At 39.5% G+C, this 24,300-nt stretch overlaps 2 protein-coding genes across 2 annotated transcripts in view; one reads left to right on the forward strand and one right to left on the reverse strand.

The window, feature by feature from the left end:
* LOC139708621 (laminin subunit alpha-like) overlaps window positions 1–24,300 on the forward strand; it is a 129,059-nt gene that overhangs the window by 8,366 nt on the left and 96,393 nt on the right. Inside the window, 8 exon segments of the mRNA XM_071620562.1 lie at window positions 14,130–14,363; window positions 15,705–15,866; window positions 16,806–17,013; window positions 19,824–20,033; window positions 20,637–20,771; window positions 21,484–21,621; window positions 22,511–22,648; window positions 23,577–23,714. Coding sequence (XP_071476663.1) covers window positions 14,130–14,363; window positions 15,705–15,866; window positions 16,806–17,013; window positions 19,824–20,033; window positions 20,637–20,771; window positions 21,484–21,621; window positions 22,511–22,648; window positions 23,577–23,714 — 1,363 coding nt within the window.
* On the reverse strand, window positions 1,456–4,819 carry LOC139708622 (uncharacterized). Its single transcript, XM_071620563.1, has 3 exons — window positions 4,762–4,819; window positions 2,670–3,237; window positions 1,456–1,967 (listed from the first exon to the last, which is right to left on the reverse strand). Exons 2-3 carry the CDS (start codon window positions 3,187–3,189, stop codon window positions 1,456–1,458), a joined length of 1,032 nt encoding a protein of 343 aa, XP_071476664.1. The 5' UTR covers window positions 3,190–3,237; window positions 4,762–4,819.

Genomic DNA, 24,300 nt, shown 5'->3' on the forward strand with positions numbered 1-24,300 from the left:
TCGCGATTGGGGGACCAGAGAAAATATGAAAAGGCAAAGAAAGTGTGAATTTTCAACTTACTAGCAAATAAGAATGATACTAGTTATACACTGCATGAAAAAGACTTGTCAAACTCTGCGAACTAGTAAGTTAGAATTCAACATTTTTGAAGTGGTTAAGTCCATCGCGCTAGATTTCTGACGAGTGGTATCCCTAGATTTCTGACGAGTGGTCCCCTTGCGATAATGGATTGGCTCTCTACAGTATTCGTAAGTAGACGTGGATGTGCGTAAACAAGCTTAGCCAGTATGGTCTGTTCGGTAAGCCGTGACATGGTATACTAGTACTGAAATGTTCGTATCATCAAGGCAAGGGATTCATTTTGGAAGGTAATATTTTCGCGTGTTGTTAATTTCGCGAATAGCTCCCGACCTGCGAAATTCGCGAAAATAAAACCCCCGCGAAATATATAGCGTATACAGTAATTGAAAAAAACAAACAAACTACAGTTCAATTTGACAAAATGGTGTTTGTTAATATCAGGTAGTTTATCAAAACTATCGTACAATGACTTTTTACTATTTGTCTACATACAGAAGACCTTGTTTATTTTGCCAACATGTACCCAGATAGTCTGTTGCAACCATGATTGCACCCACATTTATAGGCAAATACAAGTAGGATCAGGCAACAATGTTGCCACCTCACAATTTTCTAATATTGGCTTACCAAGTGCATTTGTAACATAAAAGAGGAACTGGTTTTTGGTTGCTATAATTCACCAATGCCACAGTTTCTTGCTGTTAACTCGTTGAGGATTACGCTGATTTTGCTATATCATATCATTTCCCATATTGTTGGGTAGACACCTGGGCACCCGAGTACACCCAAGACTACTGATAGTACAATGTTATGTACATTGTAGTTTACAATGGGTTAACTGCTGTCCCAACTCTTCTATGAGATTGAATTGAGGAAAAATTTTGGGGTGGGTGATGACATCATTTGTCACACCTTGTCTATAAATAGCCAATACACTGTTTACATAAAAACTTGAAGTACATTACAAAATAAAACAAAATTTGGATGTTCTTTGTGTATTAATGAGCCAATTCTGAGATAAATTTCAGGTTTAGTATTATACCTCCCTCGATGTACAGTGCATGAGTTCCTTCATTTTGTTGTTGTTTTTTGAGAGAGAGAGAGAGAGAGAGAAAAGAAGCACATCTGCAGTTTATCATTGTAGGCCTAAATCATCTACAGTTAAAACATCTTTAAATATTACATGAAATGCTTCTGGACTGTCTATTAACAAAACTTGATCATACAAACAGACAACATTAGTTTGTTAAAGTCATACAAATAGACAACATTACAATGTAGTTTGTTAAAAAGAATGTTTGCTCTTAGTCTTTCAACTCTTTCGATGTTTTGGTGTTTTATCACAGTTCAAATGTCTTTGTGGCAATTGTCTGTTAATTCGTAGCATGCAGGTCTTTGATTGACACCTTAATATCGGGTGTATGTGAATATAAAATATTGTCTGATGGAAGGCCATCCATGTGTGGAATTCCATGGCTGTTGATACCACCAGTGTTTATGCATCCTCCGAGTCCGCTTCCAGATGAATCGAGCCTACCACCGGCATCTAGGAGGCGTTTCTCCAACAGTTTGACCTCCAGGGCAAGCTTGCGCTGGACCAAGAGGAGGTTGTCCCGCTCAATCATCATCTTTTCCCTCTGGAGATCCAGGATGCTCTGTATCGTTGCAGATCGCTCCTCGTTCCCCTTCCTCCGCTTGGGTGTGGTCGACCTTTCCCTGGTATCCACAGCAGTGCTTGCTTTTCTTCCAAAGATGTGGTTGTCACTGTCCAGGACATCATTCGGGAAGAGAAGTCGCCTCATTATCCTCTCAGCGTGCTCCTCGTCTTCATCATCATCATCATCATCATTGTCATCATCATCGTTTTCACCATCAATGTCTTCATCTGCAGTAAGAATGAAAATGGCACCATAATAAAACGTCAGGTGGTGATAACTGCAAAGAAGCTTTTAGGTTATTGAATCAATCTTTGTTTTTTACATGTCCGAAAGAGGGAAGTGGAGCACAAGTAAGAAGCATGCAAGTCAATGTGATTGGCAAGTGGTACTTTCCTGAATATATGTAAAACAGAACAATGTCGGAACTAATGACAAAACGCTTAATCTTTCTAGGTAGCCTCATCAGAAGAGAGATGAAGCATAGTGCATCAATTCAAATTTGATAGAGCTACAAATTGTAACACATTTATAGTGGCTTACTCAGCCAAAATTTGATGATAGAATCCATGATTTGCATTGTTGCATTGTTGCTGGAGTTTTGAACAATAATCAAATATTTGTGCTGGTGACGTTCATGCAAGAAGTGTAGTATCATCAAGTGGTGAGACACAAGATACAGACTCAGAGTCACATTGTACTTTCCTTGTTCTCATGTGGAGACTGTACAATGTTTTATTATACAAACATTATGGGAGTTTAAGTTGTACTTTTGTCTCCAAGAGCCATATGAACACTGGACTATAATTTGATGTACATTTATTGATATTTGGGTGCATTAACTGTTAAAAAGGTGTGCCTGGGGAATGGTAAGAAATATCAAATAGTGACTTTAGGAAGGTATACTGCAAGTAGGTTTCTCATTTTGATACCTTCTTCATCATCCGCCTCCTGGTAACTGTTGTCATCGGCATCATCACACGGCACAAACCCGTCGTCGTCATATTCGATGTAGGGGGGATTGTATTCCTCTTTCTTAATGTCGTCCTCCTCCTCGTCGAAGGGCTGTATAGCGTAGCCCTTGACGACCTTCAGCATCATCTTGTGAGCTCTGGACATCACCATGCGTTTCGCCCGCATCGACAACCTGCTGATGTCCTGGCCCCGCGCCCGCATCCTCTCGCGCTTGAACATCACCTGCGCCTCGCTGCGCAGCTTGATCATCTTCCGCTTGACGTCGAGAAAGGTGCGGGTTTTGCTGCGCTCGGGCAGGGCCTCTCGGTACCCATCGTAGATGTCGCGCCAGATCTCCTCCCTGTTGGTCTGCGTGAGGTGTTTGGAGCTGTCGAGCTCGCGCCGGTGCTCCTTGTACTTGCCAATGAGGAATTTCATCTCTTCCAGGGAATAATTTGGCTTCCTCCTTTGCATTGCCTTCACCCCCTTCTTTCCCATAGTTTGAAGTACTGGTACAAACTTTGTGTAGAAGTCTCTGGGATGGAGCTGTGGAGTAGAATTTAGTGAATGCACAAAGAAGAGTTGAACACTCAGTGATATTTATTGCAAAATCATAAATATGTTGCTCAAGTGGGAATTTTTTTTGAAAAGTTTCTAACATTTAGTGTAGTCAGTTAGTTTATTTCAGATTATGCCAGATCAGTTGGTAGTTAGTCTGAAAAGAAAGTGTAAAATTTTACAAGTATAACACTGGAAATTTGATCCAAAGTGATAAAAATTATGAAAAGCTGTGAAATGTTGAAGTTCTCTCTCTGTCACAAAAGATTTCTTGAACAGCCATAATGCCGATAGAGATGACTCTCATTATAACAAAGTCTGTGGGACTTGAAGTTTACTTATATAGTACAATTGTACTTTCATTGTATTAATATTTCATCAGAATGATCAAATAAAGTATACATGTACATGTAATAATTTTAGGAACCAAATTGTTTACTTTTTTAATAACAAAATTTTGTTGCTTTCTAAGCATTGATGTCTGTTGTAGCCCCCTGTAGTGGGGTAATGCTGTCATAGCCTTACAAATGCCATCGATAGCCTAGTTTGTTCATAAAATCTTGATGTTTCTAGTGTTTTGGTTTTTCAAATCCTAATATCTCTGATTGATCATTATTTCAAAGTTATTTGAAGTTACTCAGGTGGGAATAACAGTATATTTTAAATACATTTTTCAGAGCAGAAGAATTCAATTTTCATCATTTTTGAATTTTTATTTTTGTATGATTAGAGGAAAATTGTGAGGTGATGACATGAAAATTTGCTTTTATCATTTTTTGTCTTTGAACTCTATGCCATTGCTGAATCCAAACATACATGTTTGGGGAAACATAATTCTATTTAATACAATAAACATTAATATCAAATCTGAAAGTTTTATAATCATTTGTAGAGATATAAAAGAAAGTTAACAACAAAGTTTATATTTTCACTTGTTTTTATACATTGATGTTGGTCAGTCACATGATATGCAAATAAGATGACATAATTGTGTCATCATTTTGTACTTGTATATAATTGTGTTGTTATGCTTACATTGTAACAGTCAAGACATGCAAGGGAGAAATATTTAATTGTAGGCCTAGTGCAGGCAATTAAATCAAGCACATTTCAAGTAAGGATAAATGATTTCCTTCTAGCTTCAAATACAAATGGCAATCTCGTATGGTCCACTCTGCAAGTCTGCAGTGTGTGCATTAAATGAATGAACCTTTATACACACACACACACACAGGCACCCATGTACATCACCTGTGCACACATTGAGATCGACCATGCTAACAAACACTGCACGCAGTGTGCACAAGATCTATAGGTTGTCCTAACTACTTGTGCTCTGTACTATATTTTGCCGTATCTTGCTGCAAGTCAGCCTATTTTATCACCCAATATATTGGGTTAAATCCTCAATGAACAAGACTACAAAGCTTAGAAGATTTTCTTAAACACAGTACTGAAGAGACCAGTATATAGAAATGACAGGATAATGTGTATTTTGGGAGAAAAACTTACCTATGTTTGGGTCAGATTTGCGCTCTAGTCTGGGAGAGTGGTGTAGGATGCAACTGAATCAGTCCTAAGTGCTGCATACAAAGTGTGCAGCACACGTAGGATCATCCTAAACACTTGTGATATGAATGAGCGACAAACTGCACTCTGTGTGTGTGTGTGTGTGTTGTGTATCCATTGTGTGTTGTGTGTGTGTGTTGTGTGTGAGCTTGTTGGGTAGATCCCCTTTGTGCCTGTTGTGTGTATGTGTGTGTACACATACAGTGTACTGTAGGTTAGCATTGCCAGTATGTGGGTGGCGAAATGGAAATCACAGAGCTACAATGTATGCTGCAAATACTAGTGTGCGTGATGCATTCATTCTTCAAGACTTTCATATTTTCATAGTTTACTGTAGGTAATTATGAACACTGAAGAAATATTGCCAAGTCATGAAAAAAGTACAAACCTACTACTGAAGTATGTAAAATTGTCTTTGTTATGCTTTGAAAAAGAGAAGCCCTTGTTGAACAAACACCCATAAAACAAGTTTTCAATTTTGTGAAAACATTGCATTGTTTTCCTTGATTTTCCTTCTTATTTTTTTTTACGGGCATATCGCACAACTCATTTGATGTAGCGAGATTTTTTTTTTTCATTTATTTATTTATTTTTTTGCTATAGGCCTATGGAGTTAAGACTTTCCACTCTTTTAAATGTTGGCACTCCATAGAAATCAAGATTGTCATTTGGTACATGAAATACATTGTCACCTGCCCCTCTCTCTCTCTCTCTCTCTCTCTCACTCTCTCTTCACAATGTGTTTGCACTCACAGACCCACATATTATGATACTCATGGCAACAGTTTTAGTGGTTTGAGTGTGAATATTTGTGTTTATGAATTTCTTTTTAAAATACTCTGTACTTGATGCAAACACACGCTCACAAGACCACTTTCTTACCTGCAGTGGGGCTTCCTTATTAAAAGCTTGTTAGTCCATGGGCCAGGCCAGATATTGGTACCATCTGAGGTGGCAAAACCTTTTTGGTGTCAGTTTGTTTGTCGGGCATAGATATGCTTATCAAGCTATGATAGCATTCCCAAATGAGTAGCTTAGTCATAGTAAATGAATTTTTAACCAATTTGGTCTCGTTGTTATATCCCTATACTTCTGAATCGAAACTAACCGCCATACAAAGAAGAGCACTGCCTTCTGTATGTTCCACAGAGCTGTAAAATGCAGCTCTATGGTATGTTCACAGGTGTTCTGTTGTAAACGCGGTGCGCTTATTCTTTATTCAAGGCAGCGAAGGGAATATCCAAAGGTTATGATGTCCACAGCGCTTAGTCTTTATTCTAGACAGCGAAGGGAATATCCAAAGCGTATGATACAGTGTATATCCTTTTATCTAAAAACAACAACAACAACAAAAGCAATTCCTAGTGAATTTTACCGTATTTTTAAATCATTTATCATTTTCCGGTGAAAACACTACGGTGAAAACGCTGATACCACGCCAATGTCGCGTTATTTCCCTCCAACAATATAAGATAATGCAAAAACAATGTACCAGTACACTCCGATACATTATAATGAATGATATTGTAAATGAACAGAGTGATTTTTGTTTAAAACGGATGTATTTGTTGATAGGGTAGTATAAAAACAGTATAGATAATCCCTTTTATGAGGAACTTTAGATATGATAACGGTACATTGGTCTAGATAAAGAACTAAGCGCACCGCGTGACAGCTGTGGACATCATAACTCTTTGGATATTCCCTTCGCTGCCTTGAATAAAGACTAAGCGCACCGCGTTTACAACAGAACACCTGTGGACATACAGAAGGCAGTGCTCTTCTTTGTATAGCGGTTTAGTTTCGATTCAGAAGTATAGGGATATAAATACGAGACCAAATTGGTTAAAAATTCATTTATTATGACTAAGCTACTCATTTGGAAATGCTATCATAGCTTGATAAGCATATCTATGCCCGACAAACAAAATGACACCAAAAAGGTTGTGCCACCTCAGATGGTACTAACAACCCATTTTTCGGGTCTTGGCCCATGGACTATGTAGCCTGTAGGGATGATATGTTGGCGTATATTTCATCTTTAGAAAAACAAGAAAATTCTTGGCAGTCCTGACTCTAGTTTGTAGCATGGCTTGCCTTGATAATATTACATATTGTATGTGTATGAATGTGTTTGAAGGGAACTGTCAGAAATATACTAGTGAGATGCAAACGCTAAGTCAATGTAGCCCCCCCCCCCCCCCCCCCCCCCCCCCCCCCCCCCCCCCCGGTTTGACAGTGGAAACTGGAAATGACTGTCTCCCCTATGTGCAGAACACCATTTTTGGCCTACATTAATTAGCAATGTCTTAAAGGGTGTTTACAGTTCTTGTCGAGGTGAGGATTTAGCTTTTAACGTTTTGCAAGAAATTCAGAAACCACTCTGTGAGATGTCAAAGAGCATGCAATTCTAAGGGGTATCAAAAGTTTATTTGATGAAAATCGGTTTTGAAATGGCTGAGATATCCAAAAACAAGGTGAAATAAAGAGATCCTAATAAAAGGCGTGGCCTGTCGCCTTTTATTATTATCACCTTTTTGGATATCTCGGCCATTTGAAAACCAATTTTCATCAAATAAACGTTGAATCCTTCTTAAAATACATGCTCTTTCATATTTCATAAGAGGTTTCTCATTATCTCACTTAGGAGGAGTGTTCAAAACATGAATCTCCACCTCAACCAGTACTGTACATTCCCTTTAAGTGTCTTTGTGTCGCAGTCTATACAAACCTTGCTGTTGTCATTGTTGGGAATTGACACAAACTTTTTTCTCTGATCTTTGAATAGATCTTTAAATTTTTGAATTTTTGTGACCCCCGAAAAAGGTTGAATAGGCCCAAATTAAAAAGGAAATATAGCAATCCATTTGAATCTTACCTCTGTGATTGGGCTACCAAAAGAGGACCATTTTGGAAATTTGCTGGCCCACCATCTATTTTTAGCGATCTTGGGCCACCACGGGCACTAATGTAAAGGAACCAGAGCTACTAAGTCTCACGCATTCTGCGTGAGACTCAAGCATTTAGGGTCTGTCTCACGATCTCACGCATGTCACCCATTTTTCTCACGCATCTGGTAAAGTCTGCAATTTGGGCCAAAAATAAGGAGCATAGCTCAAAGGATTAAAGTGATAGTTGCAATTGAAGGTATATTTCCCTTTTGCCTTTCAAAATTAGTAAAAGATAGTCACTTAAGTATGCATCAGATCGCTTCATTAAGAGCTAATAATTTAAAAAAGCTCCCTACCATGGGAGGGGGACACCCTCCTCGTTCGCGTGCGCATGCGCGCGAGCGCTGAGATGCCGAGTCATAAAAATCTCACTCATAAGAGTTTTTTGAACTTGGCATCTCTGAGGAACTGATGTTTAAATTCCAGTCATTTGTGATTTAGAGTGTTTCTTTGCTGTTACAATGATTTCTGTTGCAATCCAATGATTTCTTTTGTGGGTCCACCTTTTATTTGGACCACAATTTCATCAAATAAACTTTGAATTCCTCTTAGAATTGTATGCTCTTTCACATAAAGTGATTTCCAATTATTTTGCAAAGAGTTAAAGGGTGTGTACAGTTCTGGTCGAGGTGTAGATTTAGCTTTTTAACATTTTGCAAGATATTCAGAAACTACTCTATGACGGTTTTGAAATGGCCGAGATTTCCAAAAACAAGGTGAAACAAAGAGATCCTAATAAAGTTGTGGCATGTCGCCTTTTATTATTAGCACTTTTTTTGATATCTCAGCCATTTGAAAACCAATTTTCATCAAATAAACATTGAATCCTTCTTAAAATTACATGCTCTTTCATATTTCATTAGAGGCTTTTGATTATCTCACTTAGGAATGTTCAAAACATGAATCCCTACCTCAACCAGCACTGTACAGTCCCTTTAAAACCTGAATCCCCACCTCAGCAGAAACTATTACCAAACATGTTGTCAAGAATAGTTGCCATTAGGGGTAACTTCATATGGATGGCATATGGCCAGAGTTATAGAAACTGCAGTTTGTTGGGGTAGCTGTCAGAATCATACCAGTGCAGTAGGGCAGCCTCTTGCACTTGCAGAGCAAGATTGTTGAATAGTCTTGTAGATCTTATACCCTTTGACCTGAACTTGACTGTTTTGTAATTCAATGAATGTGTAAGAACACACTTTTATAAGGTGAAATCCAGTTTGGAAGCTTGACTGGTAATATATTATATGAACGAGCAAGATATCTCCTAGCTAATGAGCTGGATTTATCCATTCCAGCAAACCTATCAGAACTCCGGTCTTCAGACTGAGGTTGCATTGTGCCTGGGAAAGGCAGACTATGAATGCCTCCCTTGTCTGGCCCCAACATTCCTCAGCTCTGATACAATACCATTCCTGCCCCAGCATACCAACTTGGAGGTCAGCCGGGGTCACTTTGAGTTGGGTATTTGAAAAAAGGTTGGTGAGAACATGGACCTAAGGTCCATGGTGAGAACAGGGAGGTGAGAACCAAGGGTGTGTGGAGAGAAACGAGGGTGTGTGTGTGTGAGAACTTGGCTTTTCAACCTGGTTTCTATACTTTTGACCAGGATTTGTCAATTGTACTTTTTTAAGTGCAGGTGCAAATGAAGTTTGTATAAAAGGGGCCATTCTAGGCCAGATCCTAATGTATCTGAGGGATCATTATTTTGCAGGTATTCATCCAGAAATTACATTAGGCCTATATTTTACATTTTTATGGCAGGAAAAATTAATTTTCATCAGGTTTTTTTGGGGTTTTTTTTACACAGTTAAAGGGATAGTACTGTTTTGGTCAAGCAGAGAATTAGGCTTTTAAAATTTTGCAAGATACCAAGAAAAAACTTATGATATTGTACAGAGCCTGCCATTTTAAGAGGAATTCAAAGTTTATTTGATGAAAATCAGGTTTGGAATAACTGAAACATCCAAAAACAAAGTAAAACATAGCGATCGTTACAAAGTGTGGGTCCCACACTTTACTAGAATCGTTCTTTTTTGGATATCTCAGCCATTTCAAAACCAATTTTTATCAAATAAACGTTGAATTCCTCATAAAATTCCATGCTCTTTCATATTTCATATGAGATTTCTCATTATCTCACCTAAAAATGTTAGAAACCAGAAATTAGGTCTCAACCAGAACTGTACGATCCCTTTAAAGGGGAAGGCTAGTAACTGATCAGTGGGAATCAGTGGGAATGCTGGAGGATGATTGTTCTAATCCTTGTGGGATTCATTTAAGAGTACATTATATATCAATTGTTGTGTGAAAATTATTTGCTTCAGAATGGTCTCATATTCAAGTAATGTGCAGTTTAATGTTTCCAGGTTAGCGTGCCTGGTCAGTGACGGGGCATTAAACTGCACATTACTTGAATATGAGACCGTTCTGAAGCAAATAATTTTCACACAACAGTAGATATATAATGTACTCTTAAATGAATCCGACAAGGATTGGAGCAATCATCCCTCAGCATTCCCACTGATTCCCACTGATCGGTTACTAGCCATCCTGTTACGACCAAAATCACTCTGAGAATGATCGCACAAAAGAAACAATCAACTGATGTTCAGGCGGTTTATTAACAGTGATATTGTGGGTACAGACTGGTAATCGGCGTCACATCAGTACAATAATGATCACGAGAAACAAATATAAGTCAGTAATGGAATTACTTACATAGGCATTACACGCAATATCCCTGGAAATGTCCAAATACGATGTTCGATGCACAAATGAATAATCCGCGATGCACCGATGAATGATTCCTTCGACGTAAATCCAAACGCAGGTTGCGATAATCCTTGGTCTTAATCCAGGTATATGTCCATGTGATAGGTCCACGGTATAATGTTCACAGCGAAATGTGCAGAATCCAACGACCACGTCCAGTCGATGCGTTGAAGGATGATTCACTTTATATTGTCCAGCTAGGAATCCAGCCCGTCACAGCTTTGCTGTAGCAATGTCCATTGACATAAAAACATGGAGTCTATCTCCAATGAAGAAATTCTCCGCAGGCAAAATGTCTCCCAGGCCTTATCTCCACAAACATAACAGGTCAGCAGGTAACACAGGACTGACTATAACAAGTCACTTCAGAGCCAGAAGTGACGTAACTCTCAGAGCAGAGGTGTTGGGTACTCTGCCTACTGCAGAATTTCTCTGGCTTATATACTATCCATTCACCCCCTTCTAGCACATTCTATAACTCTCTCCAACCTACTAGCCAGTCTAAGTTCCAGGAAACCTGGATGACTCACTGCCTAACTATGTACAAAACATCACTGCCAAGAATAACTACCAATCACATTGGGCTACAGGGACAGTGCCTCACTCAGCCAAACATGTAAGCACTTCCCAGAACTTTCTGGAATGGGTGAAATCATTCTAGATTGAGTGAGCTATAATGTATTTCCTGTTACATGCATGTACTGTATAGCTACATTGTATACCACCTAGAAAATTCTCCTCTGATCTGGTCATCCTGTATGTACTATATCTATACCACATAGAATGTTCTCCATTAATCTGGTCAACCTGTGTACATACACATTAAAACAACCATGCATGCAGTACATCATACATGTACATAACTACTAGTGATACATTTGTGACACCATCCCCCATGGGAAAAAGAAAGCCTTGCCGTAGCAAGGGTTTCTTTTACCTTCACAATTTCTCATTATTATTTATAGTGAATGTGAGGTAAAATCCAAGTCAAGCTACAATAATCACATACTATCACATGTCTTTTGGATAGCTGTATTCATTCCATAATCTCTTTTCATGGATACCATTTACAATGATATTGCTTGGATTCTCAGAGCTTATACAATCATATCGAACTGTTTTGCACACATTAATGAATATGCTAAACACATACACTGAAAATGATATGCGGTGAAAACTTTTCACCTTTGATACTCCCTTCATGTTACACTCTTGACAGAGCGTCGGCAATTACATTGTTTTTGCCTGCCACATGTTTGATTTTGAGTGCATATGGCTGCGTCATCATGCTCCATCTGAACAACCTGTTGTTCTTCATTTTGAACCGGTCTAAAAAGACCAAGGGGTTGTGGTCAGTATAGACTGTGATCTCCCCTTTGCTATTTGTCAAGTACACTTCGTATTGCTGGAGGGCAAGGATGAGACTGAGAGCCTCCTTCTCAATTGTGGAGTACTTCTTCTGGTATGCGTTCAATTTTTTTGAGAAGTAGCTAACTGGTCGTTCAGTGCCTTCTTCATCTTCTTGGAGCAAAACCGCTCCCACTCCTACATCGCTAGCATCTATTGCCACCTTGAATGGCTTTGCGAAGTCAGGAGCTGCCAAAACAGGCTCATTAGCAAGGACTGCCTTTCTTGCACCTTGAGGAACATCTACATTTACATGCTGTGCGATAGCAGTCAAATCACATTTGCGCAACCTTTGCAAATCTTTGACGGACAAATCTGTCCTCTGAACAAATGCCTGAACATCCATTGTACTGATTGACATTGTCACAATGTAATACACACATATACAATTAACGACCAACTCAACTGGTATTATGTCTGTACCAATATTCTGGCTTCCGGAACATTCCAAATTCTAAGTTTTGGCTTAAATTCACTTCCCGAACACAAGCCCCCAATTTTGTTACGACCAAAATCACTCTGAGAATGATCGCACAAAAGAAACAATCAACTGATGTTCAGGCGGTTTATTAACAGTGATATTGTGGGTACAGACTGGTAATCGGCGTCACATCAGTACAATAATGATCACGAGAAACAAATATAAGTCAGTAATGGAATTACTTACATAGGCATTACACGCAATATCCCTGGAAATGTCCAAATACGATGTTCGATGCACAAATGAATAATCCGCGATGCACCGATGAATGATTCCTTCGACGTAAATCCAAACGCAGGTTGCGATAATCCTTGGTCTTAATCCAGGTATATGTCCATGTGATAGGTCCACGGTATAATGTTCACAGCGAAATGTGCAGAATCCAACGACCACGTCCAGTCGATGCGTTGAAGGATGATTCACTTTATATTGTCCAGCTAGGAATCCAGCCCGTCACAGCTTTGCTGTAGCAATGTCCATTGACATAAAAACATGGAGTCTATCTCCAATGAAGAAATTCTCCGCAGGCAAAATGTCTCCCAGGCCTTATCTCCACAAACATAACAGGTCAGCAGGTAACACAGGACTGACTATAACAAGTCACTTCAGAGCCAGAAGTGACGTAACTCTCAGAGCAGAGGTGTTGGGTACTCTGCCTACTGCAGAATTTCTCTGGCTTATATACTATCCATTCACCCCCTTCTAGCACATTCTATAACTCTCTCCAACCTACTAGCCAGTCTAAGTTCCAGGAAACCTGGATGACTCACTGCCTAACTATGTACAAAACATCACTGCCAAGAATAACTACCAATCACATTGGGCTACAGGGACAGTGCCTCACTCAGCCAAACATGTAAGCACTTCCCAGAACTTTCTGGAATGGGTGAAATCATTCTAGATTGAGTGAGCTATAATGTATTTCCTGTTACATGCATGTACTGTATAGCTACATTGTATACCACCTAGAAAATTCTCCTCTGATCTGGTCATCCTGTATGTACTATATCTATACCACATAGAATGTTCTCCATTAATCTGGTCAACCTGTGTACATACACATTAAAACAACCATGCATGCAGTACATCATACATGTACATAACTACTAGTGATACATTTGTGACAATCCCCTTTAATCAAATATTATGAGATGATATCATCACCATGTCACTCATTTGGAAAACTGTTTGACAACAATTAGTAAAACTTCACCATTTCATACCTACCCTGATTTTAATGCAAGTTTGATTGTAAAGGATCTCTCTTTTGCTTACAGAATGTTACTTTTTCTTTTCATGCTGTTGCTTCTGACTGGCCCAGAATTGCCCTTTTAGAGGTGATGAGTAGGCCTAATATATGAAAAATTCACATCTAGGGACATCAAAATCTTGTTCAACAGGAAATGTATGTGGCAAACATATTGCTAGATTTTCACTGAGAAAAGGTATCGTGGTGCTTCTTGACACCCCCCCCCCCCCCCCCCCCCCCGCCCCCCCCCCCCCCCGCCCAAAAAAGAGAGAATTTTAACAGACACAAAAGAATGAAAATAAACCATAAAATGTCTTTGTTGAAGCTGATGAGTGTTATCACTCTTCCCAAATACAATTCAGGAGGACTTTCCAGTACATGTTCACATAAATGATCATATTCTTGAAATGTTTCATTGAATATTTCCAATGTCATTTCTCCTCTGCAGCTTTACCAAGTCGCCTACATCCTCATCAAGTTTGCCAACTCGCCGCGCCCCGGCATGTGGATCCTGGAGCGGTCACGTGACTACGGCAAGACCTATGAACCCTGGCAGTACTTTGCCGAGACGCCGGCGGACTGCAGGAAGTTCGGCACGGAGCTGACGGAGGACATCACCCATGATGACGACGTCATCTGCACGACCGAATATTCCGATATTGTTCCTCTTGAAGATGGCGAGGTGAGGTGTTTTGTTTTGTTTTGTTTGTTTTTTTACCCGGACCAAAACAACATGGGTACTATTAGACACATCAAATTGTCATATATTCATACCACGTACGGATATGCAACTGTGGGATATACTGTACGAGCTTAAATTTTCGCGGTGGTTTTATTTTCGCGAATTTCGCGAATCGCCTTTGAACCGCGAAAATAACAACACGTGAAAATTACAACGCGCGAATAGCTAAGTTCAGTTAGACCCTCGCAACCGCGAAATTAACAACACACGAAAATGTCCTCTATGTAGGAATTCGCGAAAATATCTGTACACGAAAATTTCAGCTCGTACAGTACTTGTATGAGACCAGTCAAATGCATACGGCAACATTCAGACTTTGTGCGCAGTCATATTTTCTGGGAAGCTCATAATAAGTTATGCCATCAATATTACTAAGGCAGTCAACTTTAGCATTTAGAAAGCAATATGATTGACTACTTTGAATCTGGAATCCTTGCATGCTTACATTGGAAATCAAGAAAAAAAAGCATATTTAAGTGGAATCATTGTCTCTTTTTTAGTGTGCTAACAACATATTTGCATTTATGCAAATTGTGTCCATGTGACCAACTTGAATATGCGTCCATTGTGTTTAATGATCTAGAAAATATGATTTTGAGCTTTTACATTTTTGTAGATTGTTCAAACTGTTTAGTTCAGATTAATCATATACTAAGTATCTCAAATTGAGTAGTTGGATGCTCAATTTAGATAGAATTTTGAATTGTGAGAGGTACCAATTGGCATATTATGCAAATTTCACAAATACTTCTGTTTTTTTTATTATTTTGAATTGGATATGCCATTCAGGAGACCATTTAACACCTTGCACTGCAGTGAAATTCCTACTCTTGTCAAAGTTGGTAGATTGGCCTATAAAATTCATTCAACACTTGAAATAAGATGGTGACATTTGACATGAATGTTTCTTACATTATTGTGGTCTATTAGATGTCAGGTGGTTGTGTTGATAAAATCGATGTACTGGGAATCTCTTTTTTTTTTCCTTGTAAAAAATACTGAAATTCAGTTTATGGTAAGCTTTACTTTTTAAGACCCAAATGTAAATTTCTTACTTCATTGATTAGTTAGATGTGTGGTGGTTGTTTCTGTTTCAATGAAATAAAATGAATCTATTTGATGTCGAGTGCTGAGAGATTTTTAAAGTGCAATATATTTCTCTTTTATGTTTGTAGTGGAGAAAAACTGCAATGAGGTTTCAGCATTATCTCGAACACAAAGGCATGTACATTTGTACTTCTGACTTGATCAAATTTTTTTTTTGTCGAATTCTGCCGTTAGATTGTGGTGTCCCTGGTGAACAACCGACCAGGTGCCCCGCACTCCTCTACACTCCAGGACTGGATCAAGGCTACCAACATCCGCATCCGCCTCCAACAGACCAACACCCTGCTGGGGCATCTCATGGCTGTGGCCCGTCAGGACCCCACCATCACCCGAAGGGTACGTGAAGACCCCCCTTCCCCCCCCCCTCCAAAAAAAAGCAAAAAACAAAACAAAACAAAACACTTATTTGACAAGTCAGGTGGTTTCAATATTGAGTTTGAAATCTCTGACTAGAATTCTGAAGGCCTATCTTTGAAAATGACACGACCCCCCCCCCAAAAAAAAAAAATAAAATGGTAGACATCAGCAAAATATTGGAGCATTAAGTGTCGATAAAGAGCATGGTGTATTAAAGGCAGAACTTAGTACCCAATTTCAAAACCAAAAGACCTGAATGATAACACAATTGAAATAATCAGAAAGGCATTGCGAACAGTAGAGATTTTAGTCACAAGATGGCAGCAGACACACTCCATGCAAACAAAACCTCTTATGTAATCAGAGGTTGTGAAATTTGATACTAGTGTAACTTTGTAGATTAGTATCATAAACTATATTTTAAACTTTGCAGTCATGCAATCTATTATCTCTAGTACCTTTTTTAGTTATTATAGAGATAAATGACATACATAATTTGTTCATGAACTCCTTAAAAGAATTTCATTCAAATCCAGCTTTAGGTAAAAGTTATTTCTTTCATGCATTGTCAGTCTGATCAAACTCATCAACAGTTCATTGTTAGTATAGGACACAACAAATTTGTATGTTTTCTTTTTGTGGCTCTGTTCACATGTCAACCTGGTCTTAATTTTCACTTGGCACCAAATTCGCGTTAGCTCGCTATGTAGTCAGAAGTGAGTGTGTGTGTGTGTTGATAGCATTAGCAGTAGCAATACACAAACTGAACAGCATGATTGTAGACAGTTGTAGACCCTGTTGGCAAGCTCTCTGCATGTGGGCATGCTTGCAGGAATAAAAAAAGGAACAAAAAGCTCAATTTTTTCAAGCTGACGGAAATTTTTTTCCCAACTCCAAACATGTGTTTCCCACCTGCAGTACTTCTACAGCATCAAGGACATCACCATAGGAGGGCGCTGTGCGTGTAACGGCCACGCCACCCTGTGCGACCTGCCGGACGTCGAAGAAAAACTGGTGTGCCGCTGCCTGCACAACACCTGTGGGGCGGAGTGCAACGAGTGCTGTCCCGGGTTCGTGCAGAAGGCGTGGCGACCATCAACCTACAGCAACCCTTTTGAGTGTGAACGTGAGTCTCCGAGCCTCTACATTCCCTCTTTCCTCTTCCTCCTCCTCCTCTTCATCCTTCACTTCATCCTCAATTGCTCTCTCTTCTGTTTCCTCCTCCTCTTCCTCTGTCTTTGGTTTATCTTTGCTGTCTGCTTTTCTTCCTTTACCTTGTTCTTCTCCAGATCGTCCACATATTCCTCCTCATTTGCTGTTTTCCTGCTTCTTTTCCTTACCTTCATCTGTTTTCTTTCTTCTTCTTCCTTTTCTTCTGTTTGTTCTTCTCTTAATCCTTCATTTTCTTCATGTTTACCTTCTTTTTCTTCTTTTCTTTTCTTTTTTTCTTCCTCCTCATACTTTTCTTCTCCTTCTTTTTCTTCATCATCTTCTTCTTCGTCTTCTTCTTCTTCTTCTTCTTCTTCTTCTTCTTCTTCTTCATCCTTTTCTCCTCTTCCTTCCCCTGGAGTGTCATTCTCTTCTTCCTTTGTATTTTTCTTCTATTTCATTTCTACCTCCTCTTTTTCCTCCTCCACTTTTTCTTCCTCCTGTTACTCTTCTTTCCATCTCTTCTGCCTCTTCCTTGCCATCAACATCCTTTTTTCCTTTCCTCCCCTTCCTCCCCCTCTCCTCTTACTGCTTCCATGTCTTCCTCTTCTACCTTTCCTGTTTTACTCCTCCTCCTTTGCTTCTACTTCCTTTTGCGTTTTTACATTCTCTTTTTCATCTTTCTTTCCTTTTCTCCTCTCCCTCCTTTTCCTTTCTTCCATTTGTCCTCCTTTTCTCTTCTCATTCTCATTTCCCTCCTCATATTGTCACCATCATATTTCTTTTCTTCCTTATCCCCCTTTTGCCTTCCTCTCCCATCTCTTACTTTTCCTCTTCTTCTTCTTTCTCCTCCCAGACAACTTGTAGAACTATACGTTTGTTCCAAAAATTCAGATTTAGATCGTACTGCTACTTCAAAGTCAAAACCCTGTGTCCCCATCCTCTGTAATGAATGACCAAATACTGTTAAGAGCAGTCACACTGGCACATGCCGATCTTTTTGCCGAAGTCTTGTTAAATTACCTTGTGTGTACCTAGTTGTACAAATCTATATAAAGGAGTGTGAATTTCTCTTAGTTGGTAGTCTTAGTTAAGATTCTTTTTGACACTTGCAAATGAATCTGCCATTGTGCTGTGCTAGCTATGGAAATGTTGGAACAAACTAATGAGAGAGGCTCTTACACAAGGATTTGATGTGTCTGTCTAAATTTCACAATATCTGCAGTTTAGGTATTAACCCATTGAGGACGAGTCCCGAGTATACTCGGGCAGGTGTCTATGGGAAATGCGTGTTGTAACAAAATTGGTCCGTTCTCAACGGGTTAAAAGTATGACTTTTCTGCACTGAAGGCTCGAATCAATCAGAATGAAATGGTTGGTTAGTCCTCAGACTTCAGTCCTTTTTGTCTACAGCAAGGAAAAAAAACCCAGCAAAACTTGCAGAGTTGGGCCTTAAAGCCACACTGCACAAATTCAATGAAGGGATTAATTAGGTCTAAAGGAGGCCTCTGTATTTGTGATCAGAGTGGAAATGTGTTGGATTTGTGGACTCTCTTATAAGAAGCTCTCAGAGTCAAAGCTGCATACACGTGTAAAAGCTTTCTTCATGCCATTTTCATTGGGATTAGTGTGATGTAACCCCTGTCTTTTCTTCTTTCCCTTTCAAGACACCCTCTTGCCTCAACATAAAGAGGAGATTAAACAATTTGCTAGATAAGGTCCTATGTCTTGTACTAGTCAACTCCTGAGTTTTTGCCCCCATATGTCTCCAACAGACTGATAAATACCCATTGTGGGAGCAGATTCACCTCACTGCAGGTCTTTACAATTCTTTTTAATGACTCCCTGGTCAACTGGTCAAGCAGGCCTTGAAATGAGGGCTTATCAGTGATAACAATGGAGGTGAAACAAAAGAATGCATCCTTGAAAGGTGCTTGGCCTGACCCAAGTGGTCAAGCAGGGCACTGGTTTGACCGCTTGCCCTCTTAATCATACTGCAACTGGTAATTCTTGTCACTTTTTTTTCTTTTGTCCAAAATTTGTAGGCTTCTTTGGTGCACTACAATTAGATTTTCTGTTGAGGATTCAAATACTGAAAATATGTGAAATTGTACAGATTACAATTTTGATACTTAACCCTTTTAAGGATTCCGATGAAATGCATAATTATATATATAGACAAACTACACATGTACAAAGTATCCCTAGATATGGGACAGTGGTATTGGTGGACTTGAAATGAACATGAGTGCTAAGTGGAGTGCAGGGGCCACTCTTAAAAGGTGACAGAGATGAATGCCAGAAACAGAGTATTGTAATTTATTAGTGCTGACCAGGGCCCTGTTTAATGAAAGAGTTATAATTGATTATATATAGTTGATTTCTATCATAAGTCTATGGCAGCCTGTGTGGTAAGGAAATTTATAATTGTTTATATCTTTTGATAAAACGGGGCCCAGTTGTTATGTTTTCCTGTGGGCTGAACATTCTGACATGTTCTCTTTCTGGAATGATATTTGTAGTGCAATCGATCATCTCTTTTATCTGTGTGATGCTTGAATATGATGGTCTCACAGTTTGTAATGTGTATGAAACGACTCAATTAGGCCGGTTATCACTTGACTCATGTGCTGCCAGGGCTTAGCCAGCTGGTGAAGACACATAGATTGCATACATGTCTTGCCTCAGTAAGGAAGATGGGCTTAAGTTCAGCAAGTAGTAAAACATGCACATTTAGATGATGTTTGTTCAACCTAAATACAATTCATTGCACTTCGCCCCCAACAGCTTGTAACTGCTTCGGCCACTCCAACGAGTGCGTGTACGATGCCGGCGTCGCCGAGCGCATGGAGTCCATGGACGTCAGCGGCAACATGGAAGGCGGCGGAGTCTGCCAGAACTGCCAGCACAACACCATGGGGGTCAACTGCCACCTCTGCCGGCCCGGCTACTACCGACAGGAGGGCAGGGAATTGTCTGATTTCGCCATCTGCCAGCGTAAGTTCGTCTCACTCCCTCCCCCCCCCCCCCCCTCGCTCTCATTGCGTCTTGATTATGATGTCACATCTTTTTTTAACAGATCTCAGGCAGAAGAAACCGAGAACCCGAAGTATTCGTTTTATCAAGTTTGGTTTCAGTATGGAACTTGTCAATCACAGCCAGAGCTGTGCGGAAAGGCTCGCGAAGATGTTAGTTGTCTCTTCATGTCTTGAGAAGAGACCATCCTCTCTGATTGGGAATTAGTTTTGCCCGTCGAAAAAAGCACAATTTTTTTTAAATCTTCCTGTTTTTTGATGCTTATTATTGTCCTGATATTGTTGCAGTGGATTACTGTATATGCAAAGTCATGTAGAATGCAAATGTCATGATTTCATTAATATTACCATTTTGTCTATCATAATATTTTTTTAGATTGTTATTGTTGGTACTGTTGTCACTAGTGTAGTTGTTTTCATCATCATTGTCATTAGTTTTGTTAATGTGTTTATTGTTGATATTATCATTTCTTCCACATAGTACAAGACTTTTGGGAAATTACTAAGATTACGAACAACAACAGTTAATCATTTCTTGTTTCTTGTGATGTTTTTCCTGTTGCAGCCTGCAACTGTGACCCCGTCCTGTCCACTGGGAACTGCGCCCCGTACACCGGCCAGTGTGAGTGTAGGCCAGAGTATGCGGGGCCGGACTGCACCGAGTGCAACGAGGGCTACTACGGTTACCCCAACTGCATCCGTAAGTACCAAATCCTACATTTTCTCTTGAACATTCTTGTCAAATAATGTAAAGTGATGTAAAGAGCGTATTTGCAGTGGCTTAACAGATTGACCAAAAAAAAAGAGAAAAACAAACAAACAAACAAACAAACAAACCCAATGCTTTAGAAGTTTCTGCCGTTTTAATAAAAACAGTATACACACTGAATAACAGCAATGACGATTATGACAATGATATGGTCGTATTTACAGTTGTACCTAGGATAATCTCTTCTGATTTTAGATGTATTCTCCTTGAAGGCTGTGTGACATGATCTCTTTTCATCCCCTTGCCTTACATTGTTAGGAGCTGTTGTGTGATTTTCAATATTAGGTCTGTGGTTCAAGTCCCCTGGGTGTGGTGGTTGTGCCCTTAGGTACTTTATCCTCATTTGCCTGGACTTTGTAAGGGCAATTAATGATGATAATTATGATATTTCCCATTATACATTGTATATGGCTCATAAAAAAAGATTCTAGGTTATGATTTCCAATGAAATAAACCTATGGGTCACATGACTGCTTGCATACAAATATTCATTGCTTCTTTAGCAACCACATAAGACAAATCAAAACACTTTATACATAATATGTAATGTTGGTTTGAAATCTACCCGTCTCCATTTCCCTGATGAATGTGTGTTTTCACAGGGGACCATGTAATTTATATCTGCCTCCTCTCTTCTTCTTAGCCTGTGACTGCAACGTCAACGGCACGGAGAACAAAGTGTGCCAGGTCAACGGAGGTCAGTGCCCTTGCAAGCCGAATTTCATTGGGCGCAACTGCAATCTCTGCGCCAGCAGCTTCTACGGCTTCCCAGAGTGCAAACGTGAGTGAACGTTACGATCCGCATATCGTCGCTGGGGTGACAAGACCTTGTATCTGCAATTTTGGTGAAAATAACTCTTTTGGATTAATAGTCAAATAATGGGTTCAGTGATATCCTGTCCAAATCCTAACTGTCTAACTCCAAAAATGAAGCCACCGCGGCATGTCAAAGGAAAGGCTATTCCATTTGTTATAGTGCTTTGGCCGCCATGTTTTTTGGCTCTCCTGAACATTTGACATTTTGTAGATACGAGGTCTTGTCGCCCCAGCGATGATATGACTGTGCCACGAAGTTTTCCCTTTCTCTCAGAAGTGCTAAAGATATGTTTTGTACTGGCATATGCAGAGTTCAGGTATAAAGCTCAAATATTTCCACAGCTAGGAAGTGTTACTGCACTTGTTGCAGCACTTCTACCTATCTGGGCCTGCATCTGAATTATGTAGCGAAGAACAGCATATTCACATAAGTTCTGCGCTTTATGAATTGATATATTACATTATATTAATATATTATTTATTGGAGAAGAATTAAAGATACAAATCTTGTGTATCTAATAATTGAAGGTATATGTAAGGTGTAGATTTGATTTCTCGTCAAATGTTTCCTTGTAATGGATGAGTGGTATCGATAGCAATCAAAAGTTTAATTGCGCAAATTTTTACAGGCAGTGTGAAAAGTTATCCATATAAATGGTGAAATTAATGAAAGAGTCTTCACTTTTCAGTCCAGACGATGAGACTCGAAATTTGGGTATTGATCTCATTTCTTAAATGAAATCAAACTAGTGTCTCCGTGCAATGCTTAAAAAAAATGTAAGCTATGTATGGTGCAGTGTAGATGTAATGACAAGGACGGCCACCACTGAACAAACTCTCTTCTTCATCTACAGAGTGCGACTGTAACTACATCGGATCCTACGACATTGTTTGCGACTCCGAAAGCGGACAGTGCTCCTGCCGCGATGTCTACAACGGCCGCTCGTGCGACGAGTGTGCGGATGGCTTCTACGACTTCCCAACATGCAGGGGTAAGTCAGTTGAGAATAGAAAAAAAACTCTAGTCACCGTGGAAACATGAATCGCCGTACCTCCGGGGTTGATTGTTACATCAGGATGTTTGATGGATTGATGTTAACCGGCCTGGCAGATTTGTTTGTGACGTAGATAAAACTTGACAATTTTTATCTACATGATGTCTTGGTGATTGCTCATCCACGGTAGATCGTGTAGAAAATACTACATCCACAAACACTTGTGCATGTCCTTGTAAATCTTCTACAAGTGTTAACCTGCCTACTTCATAGATTTGTCACCCACCTTGATATGCTGAGCTTAATGGATGTTATAACAGACACAAGAAATTGATAAGGATGATGATTATGAGAAAAATTTATATACCACCTTTTACAAAATGTTTTGAAGTGCTTTACATATAATAACAGTGTATGAACGTTGATAATTAAAAAAACTAAACGACATACAAATAAATGAATCACATGTTAGATATATCCATGAATTGGATATTTTTGATACCGTGGATTTTCATATCACATGTGCTTACACCATAACCACTTGCGACTTCCATAAACATGGACCTGTTTTCGCATGCCTTTTAACCCTTAACTCTTTTAAACAGTACATAAAATGCCATAAGGTTATCTGTGCCAATACATACTCACACAAAAGAGTTTAAAGAAGTGGTTGCCTTATTGGTACTTCTTTGTTACAGGCTCTCTCCTGCCAATCCTTGACTTGATTTTATACTCTTACTGAAGTGCACAAGTAAGATCAGATTGTGTGTGTGTGTGTGTGTGTGTGTGTGTGTGTGTGAAATTCTCTTCAAGACTGATCCTAGTGATAAATTATTTAAGGTTCCAATTATCAAAATCACCATCTAGTTTTCACCCCATGTTGTACCATCCTTTCCTCATCACATCCATCTCATTCCTCCACCAGACTGCAGTTGTAGCATCCTTGGCACCGTGGAAGAGAGATGCAACAAGACCTCCGGAGAATGTCTCTGTCGGGAGAACTTTTCCGGGGAGCGTTGCGACCGATGTGCGCCAGGATACTACAACTACCCAACATGCTCATGTGAGAAATAAAAACAAAAATTATTGTTGTTGTTGATGACGACTTTGAGGATGATGATGATCAAGATGAAGGTGATGGTGATGATGATGATGATGGTGATGGTGATGGTGATGGTGATGGTGATGGTGATGGTGATGGTGATGGTGATGGTGATGGTGATGGTGATGGTGATGGTGATGGTGATGGTGATGGTGATGGTGATGGTGATGGTGATGGTGATGGTGATGGTGATGGTAATGATGATGATGTTGATGATGATGATGATGATGGTGGTGGTGGTGGTGGTGGTGATGGTGATAATGATGATGATGCTAGTGAAGACTTTGGTGAGGGTGACATTGAGGAAGATGATGATGATGGGTGATGGTGGTGATAGTACATATTGATGCTTGTTAATATTTTGGTGATGACAATTATGGTTAAATGATGATGGTGATGCAGTGGTTGGGGTGATGATAGTGGCGATGAAGATGTTGGTGATGATGATGATTATAGTGATGGTGATGCTGAAGGGTGATGATAATGATGGTGATGATGATGATGATGTTGATGGTGATGATGAAAACGATGATTGTGATCATGATGA

The sequence above is a fragment of the Diadema antillarum genome, unplaced genomic scaffold, assembly GCF_040938485.1.
Source record: "Diadema antillarum isolate AM-2024a unplaced genomic scaffold, OU_Dant_1.0 seq00001356_RagTag, whole genome shotgun sequence".
NCBI lineage: Eukaryota > Metazoa > Echinodermata > Echinoidea > Diadematoida > Diadematidae > Diadema > Diadema antillarum.